We start from the raw sequence: 7,316 nt of genomic DNA, 5'->3' as shown, positions 1-7,316 counted from the left end.
TTGTTGAAACAGTTAATAGTGATCGCTACCGACAACAAATGATCAATTTGAATCATGCAGTGATCGAAAACGTCCAAAATGCGCTTGAAGACACGGTAAAGAGATTTACAGCACGATAACGCGCCGTCTCATAAAGAAGAACCGGTCAAAGAAGCGTTGAAAGCACTTGAATATCGCATCCGCCGTACTGTTCAGACCTTGCCCCGTCCGATCAATTTCGAAAAAATGGCTCGATGAATGGCTTTGCTCAAAGAACAAATAGTTTTTTTGGGATGGCATCCAAGGAACACCTGATATACAATCGAATGGAACTAAGTATAATTTATCTTGGAATGTTTCACAGTAAATATTACATGTATTATAATTTTAGTAGCAAGAATCCTGCTCAATCAACTGGCACAAATATATTTAGAAATTATAAATATCTGGAGAAGTTTTTCTCGTGTAATAAATAAGATCCGAAGCAAACTGGTGGAAATGTGACATGTCCTAAAAGAGCATAATAAATAATATTTAAATTATCACAAACGTGTTCAGCAATTACCATTAGAAAGCCAAGAATAAATGCATCGGTCTGCTGTGACCTATTGGCATTGACCGACGACAAAATGAAGTCTTACGGGGGTAGATAACACGACCATGGTGGTCAATTCATGCCATCTTTACGCAAGATAATTTATATATCCACATAAAATCCGCATTAGACGATTTTTGGTGGATTCATGGTACTAATTACAGTAAAACTAACTATACATTAGAAAATGTGCCTGATGCAAAATTCGCCAGGTTGAAGTTGGCGAAAGGTACCTTTTCTGCACATTTTCATGGACAGCCGCGATGTTCTGGGCTGATTTGGCATCTCTGTGACACATGGGTATTGACTGATTTGTGTATAGAACTGATTGTTTCCGACATTCTTTAAACGAAGAGAAATATATCAACCATATCTAAAATGAGAAATCCTATAAAAAATCTTTTATCCAAAATTACATATAAATTGAAGTTAGCTTGGCAGAAATAGCTAGACGGTCCTCCTACTGCTACAACAGTTGTGTAAAACCTGACGAGGAAAATCATATCAGTCATGCCAGTAATGAGGTTAATAGGATCAGATGATCTCTAAAGTTGGCCACTTGCCAGTAGCTGTAGATCTAGCCACCAATATATGCAAAACTAAAATTCATGTACTTAATAAAAATAAGCTGGTGGTTTTATAGAATTTGAAAAAACCCTATTTCATTTATTGGACAATATTTCAGTTTTGATCTTATCAAATAAAACTCATACATTATGAATATATTAGGTATTATTAATTTGATGGATCAAGTAACCTCATTAAGGGAAATTTAATATAAATTAACAAGTATATTTTTATAGATTTTTTATTGTCAAATGAATACCGAAATACAGTCTTAAATAAGATATATCTTTTGAAGATATCAATTGCATTATCAAACTTAACTACTAACTTTGAAAAAAGGAACAATGGTCTTTCTTAGAATCATATAAAAATTAAATATATGTAAAAATAGATAAACAAGGTGTATATATATAAATATAGGCGTGTATTTTTTAAAATAATTATAAAAAATTTGAGACTCAAACGACATGAGTTGGCGAAGTAATGAAGTGTAGAGAATTACAAATTTGGCTGCTTAAATTACAAGACAGTAGGGTATTAGCATCTTTTTGAATGCCGCCAAACATTATTAATTCGGATTTGCCCTCGACCAGCGTGTAAAGAATAGTTTCTTCTGGGCCATTACTGACATTTTTCGGAGGAAGCCACGTTGCTATCGGTTTCTTAGACAAGGCTTGGGAAATATCTAACACATAAAGGCCAAGATAGTGAGTGCGCTTTTCTTTCTTATGGGCTGTAATGCTGACATTTTTCTTCGAAAGTTTTTCTTCAACTTTTTGCAGTCTTTCTAGTCTTATTGATCTTAAAAGGTTATTTTGTTGCAACGAAGGAGATGATGGTTGCATAAATGCTGCCATGTTTAGACTTTGGGTCCCATGGATCTATACAGTGAAACATTAAATAAATAATTACAAATAATTCTTCTACATACTCTTTTTACTTCCACACTTGAACCAAGGCCTGAAGGACCTGGCACTGATATAAATCTATCCTCCTCTTCTATATCATCCACCTCTCGTTTAGGGTTCTTCAAAAATCCCCTTCTACCATTAACATTTTCATCACGATCTAAAATAATGATATTTAATTTTATTATAAACTTAACACTAAACAAATTTAGGAATTAAGTTTTTGAGTGTGGTCATAAGTAATAATTTTAAGTAATCCTTAAATAGTATAATAATAACTATACCTGGACGTCTATTAGCTAAATCTATCCTGGATAATCTCCCGTCTTCTGGAGCTGTTTGATTCCAGTGACTCCGTGGGTAGTAAACTATTGGTGATTCCTCATTTTGTCGTATCCTATTAAGCACTACAATTTTATCTCCTATCTAAATCAAATATCAGATATTTCATAATTCAAGATTGTACTAAAAAACTTGAATTATCTTACTTTACAACCTGGATTACTCCAAATATTAGTTGGTTCATTTATTTTTCCAGCAATCTCTACTTTTATCCACTTCCATAAATATCCCTCCATGTTTAAAATCCAACAGTCACAATGTTGTGTTGTTGGTCCACCAGATCCTCCAAGAATCAATAGGTTCTTATTGTCTAACACAACTTGAGTCTGACCAAATCTTCCATTTGGTTTTGGCCCCGCTGGAAAATATAGCCATATTATAGCCTGTTTTTTGTGCCATGCTCTAACATACCCTGAACCTCTTGTTTATACCAAGTCCATGTTTCTAAATTTAATTTCCAAATGTCATTAGATTTTTCACAATGAACAGCAGTGCTTGGCTTTTGCAATCCACCAAATATAATCATCCATTCTCCTATTACTGACACAGAGTGTCCAGCCATTGGAGGGGGAGTATTCATGGTACTTATACATGTCCATAACATTCCTGATATGGCATAGACATGAAGCTCATTAAACAGATGCCAACTTTGATAAAGAGGATATGATGGAGGATATGTCCATCCTCCAAATAACACTAAAAAATAATACACCAACTTAAAGTATCTCCAAAAAGGTAAACAGATCATTAACATATTTTGAAACAGTGGAAATGTTAAATGTGCTCTTTAAAAATAGCAAGCTATCTGGTTAGCAGGAAAACACTGCATTAAGTTCAAGGTCATTGATCTGGGCTATTTTAAGTATTTGAAAAGGAAGAGTTATAATTTAGTCTGTTCAAACAAAGCCAATTGCTGACTAAACATTTCCAGAATTCAATGACTTATGTTATTTTTAAAACTGTAATGACAAAGGAAATTATACTAACCAAGAAAATCTTTATATAATATTAAGGAACTGCATGCTTTTGGCGAGGGATAGGTACCCTTGGCCAGAGGTCTCTCCCAGGTTCTGTTTGATAAGTTCAACATCCATAGATCATTAAATGTAGTCATAGCACTAGTACATCCACCAAAAACAAACATAGAATTGTCATGAACTACTGCAGTATGAGAATATCTTTTTGTAATTGTAGGTGTGGTACCTACTGGTACTATTCGGTCCCATTTAATATCAAATTCATTAATTGCCTTAAGGAAGTTTCTTTTTTTGGATTTAACAACATCTAGAAATTTAAAGTTATATGTTAATGTCTGAAAGGCTCACTATAATATATGTCTTACTTAAAACGCATCTTCTCCATTTTTTAGATACAGTCATACAATCGTGTAAATCTTTGTATGGTGGAATTAATGAAAGAATAAATTCAAGAAGTTCTTCTGGTAAATCTTCAATTGACAAATATTCTTCAGACTGTCTACTTTCGTCGGCCATATTTTCAGCTCCAAAAGACACTGTCGCACTTATTTAACTGAAATGATCTGAAATACATGGAATTTATAAGAATTTTGATTGTTGTTGTTTTTTTAGAACATTTTCTTGAATGTTAGCCAAGTGTCAAAATCTTCCTTTAAAAATAAACGACAATAACTTCACAGGGTTGACCAAAATTATGTTGCGGAAATCGATTTAGATTATTCGTCTTTTATACCAAAGTATGTGAACTTCAACTAGTAGGTCAAGTAGTTATCTAGTTTGCCGTCGGCTTTCCTTAAGACCGGGAGTTTTGATTTTTGGTACTGTTTTAATTCGTGTTTGCGGTTTTCTTGTTTATAGTAAACAGAAGTTTATTATATTAGTACAGTTCTCACTAAAAAACGTTGATAGTGGATTTTATAGGTATTGTGGATAAGTGTCACTTTTATGGAAATATTTGTCTTTTTGTTTATAACCTATAAGATATAGCAAAGAACGAAAATATAATTGAAATGTCTTTATTATCACATCTAAGTCCCATTAAAGATAACTTAAGGATTATACGTGAAGTTCTACCGTCACGAATATCACTGTCAACGAGTCAAAAGGTAAGTTTCAGTAGTTCGATACATAGGACCATTAACTTGATTTAAGTTGTTTTCAGATTGCTATTATATCAGTTGGAGCCAGTATTGCATTTGTCGGTGTTTTGGCACGGTATCTTAGACGTAAAAAACGTACTATTGATCCTGCAAAATTTAAAAGGAGTACTTACAGCAGTAAACGATCAAGAGCTTCTGGGATTCGAAGTCCAAATGGTGAGTTAAAAAAAAAGAATAGTTTACGTAGTTCGGTAGATATAATAAAAATAGTATATGTAGTAATAGTTATAAATTAATGCTCATTCATGTTTTTAAATGTTCTAATTACATAATAAACTAATAAATTTAAAGGTTGTTTATGTTATATTTAAACCCCATAGGTATATTTTCTAAACCAGAGCATTATATTACGTTATCATTGATTTAATTGATTTCTCTGTTTTAAACATTTAATTCCCCATATTTAAATAAGCTATGAAAAAATTGTTTTTATTTTGAGAATATTACTATGGCAACTGAATATGTTCTTTGCTGTAATCTGAGTTGCCTATATTATTTTTTATTTTCCATTTAAATATTCAAGAGAAATTATTACTATATTTTGTTTGAATGAATGCGATCCTGTTAAAATCACATACTTAATTTTACAAAATAAATCTAAAGTTGTATTTATATTCAAGTATAATATCTAATATTTTTAATCAAAATTAAAAAGTGAACTTATCCTAAATTATTTATCCGTTGCGTCCGTTACTAACTAATCAAAATAGTTAGTATAGTAATTAAAAAAGGTTCAATGAATTCAATTTTCTGTGTATATTGGAAAATATAAAATAATTGATTGCATCCATGTTCCCTTCAAATATGTTGTTGACCCTTATTTTTCGAATTTTTCAGATATAGGAAGCATTGCAAGTAGTGGTAGAAGAAGTGCAGCTTACAGTTCTGTGTACAGTGATCGATATACAAAACAGGGTTCGGTTGTTGCTAGTGAAAAAGCATCTATTATTTCTAGTAGTTTAGCTAGTGGATCAGTTACGGTGACGGGTATAGATGGCGGGGCAGGCGACGGTGTTTTACTTACACCCCAACAATTAGGTGTCATGGGTAAGTATACGATTGTCATTTTATAATAACTTTTTTGTTTTTAAACACAAGATTTGGTGCAACATTTAACACAATAATAATATGTGCGGAATTTGTATTGTTTTAGTAATTTTACTACTCGGATAAAAGCGTAATGGCGAATTTGCAAATTAGATGATAATCTAGTTAGCGACGACTTAAAAGCAAACCTAGTAATAGGCCAACTAAACATTTTTAATTCAACATTATATTGAAAAATTAGCAGAAATTAGTGCTTTATGATACATAATTTAGAAGGTCGTCTGTCATATGTTGTTTTTGTTATATTGCAAATCATGTGGTGCCCAGAACAATAATTAGTTTGTTTTTGGCATATTTTGAATTGTGTTTAATTATTCCTATAATGTTTATCTTTTTTCTACTAGAATATACAGTGAATTTATCACCCATATTATATGGAAACTGAGTTAAACATTTCTTAGATTTTATTAATATTGCATGTTAGATTGATAGGGAAATTATGTCGTGTTGTGTGAGTACTGTTTATGGGTGATTTTCGTCCTTTCGGTGTTTGATAACACATTATTTATTTCATTATTAATAACAGTAACATCTGAATAAACGCAATTCAATGAGATACTTTTATTATATTTAGATATAAATCTTTTAATTATTATTATTAAAGAACGTACAATTTTCTTATTTTGTCAAGTAATGTTAAGTAGTTGTAATACAAGCTGATTTTCAGCGATGGCATTAACAAATTGCCTTTGAAAAGAACACTTATTTCTTTGAAACAGATCAATCTGAAGAAAAGAAGTCAAGAAATCACAAGCGAATTTGCAATTTGAAACGTTTACTCAATTAAAGATCATATTTTCAGCGTTTATTAAAGCCTCTTCTTCAATGGAATGCAGTGTTAATATTTCTTCCAAGTCAGCTTTGGTCAAATTTGTGCCATTGTTGATTATTGTTTGATATTATATCTATTCCGAAACCTTGTTCTATTCTACTCATAATCTGAATTTTTCATAATTTTCGATGGTCATAACAGACCATAGTTAACATTCATATGAGAATCGCATTCCACGGTGTCATGTATACAATTTGTGGTTTATTTGTTATTATTTTTTAATAAAACTAATAGTTGTAATCAAAGCTTTCTTATTTGTACTTATTTGTAAAATAATGGCAGATTGCCTTTATTTTAATGTTTTTTTAATTTCACTTGTTCAGCTTGTCAAATGCCCAATAAGAGATGTTTCTGCCGCACGTGTGTTTGCATTGCAAGTGTAATGCTGTTATCGTACCTTGAATTTTTCACAATTTTTTCGATTCTTCAAGTCCTCTATATAAGGGTCTTGAAAGTCAGTGTAAAAGATGCTTTGCTTTCTTGATCGTAAGACCCTTTAGAGGCCCTTTTTTCTGGTTGTGACATCAATCCCAACCCGTACTTTGTCTTCGGATTTCGTGTTGAATGTTACTGTATTGATTAATGATTAATTAATATAAAGATGGTAAAATAATAGTTTTGGAGTCAATAGAAGTGCATTATTGTACATTAGACTCTTAACACACAACTTTCATTATTTTCTACCAGTATTAATTATTATTTATTTATTTATTACAATTTTAGTTACTTCAACACTGTTGTGTTATTTATTGTTTGATAACAATGTGTTTAAGGTATTACAATACACTAGATAATCTCACTATAAGAACACTATAAGAGGGTGTAAGTAGGAGGGTGGTTCAAATATGA

The 7,316-nt window shown here is 31.5% G+C and overlaps 2 protein-coding genes across 2 annotated transcripts in view; one reads left to right on the top strand and one right to left on the bottom strand.

Annotated features, from left to right (window-relative positions):
• Window positions 1-1,366: 1,366 nt before the first annotated feature.
• On the bottom strand, window positions 1,367-4,010 carry LOC143202243 (F-box only protein 42). The gene is made up of 7 exons (XM_076413587.1): window positions 3,734-4,010; window positions 3,379-3,675; window positions 2,803-3,087; window positions 2,538-2,749; window positions 2,334-2,475; window positions 2,073-2,209; window positions 1,367-2,022 (listed from the first exon to the last, which is right to left on the bottom strand). The coding sequence occupies exons 1-7, from the start codon at window positions 3,882-3,884 to the stop codon at window positions 1,600-1,602; spliced, it is 1,647 nt and encodes a 548-aa protein (XP_076269702.1). The 5' UTR covers window positions 3,885-4,010; the 3' UTR covers window positions 1,367-1,599.
• Window positions 4,011-4,142: 132 nt separating this feature from the next.
• Miga (Mitoguardin) overlaps window positions 4,143-7,316 on the top strand; it is a 301,718-nt gene continuing 298,544 nt past the window's right edge. Inside the window, exons 1-3 of the mRNA XM_076413588.1 lie at window positions 4,143-4,474; window positions 4,531-4,684; window positions 5,366-5,575. Of these exons, the coding sequence (XP_076269703.1) occupies window positions 4,379-4,474; window positions 4,531-4,684; window positions 5,366-5,575 (460 nt within the window). The 5' untranslated portion in view covers window positions 4,143-4,378. The remainder of the gene's footprint in view (window positions 4,475-4,530; window positions 4,685-5,365; window positions 5,576-7,316) is intronic.

Source organism: Rhynchophorus ferrugineus, unplaced genomic scaffold (genome assembly GCF_030347505.1).
Source record: "Rhynchophorus ferrugineus isolate W39M unplaced genomic scaffold, kcgeb_rfMv2 rfM9, whole genome shotgun sequence".
Lineage (NCBI taxonomy): Eukaryota > Metazoa > Arthropoda > Insecta > Coleoptera > Curculionidae > Rhynchophorus > Rhynchophorus ferrugineus.
Note: the sequence above shows the minus strand (reverse complement) of the source record. Positions and strands in the feature narration are given on the sequence as shown.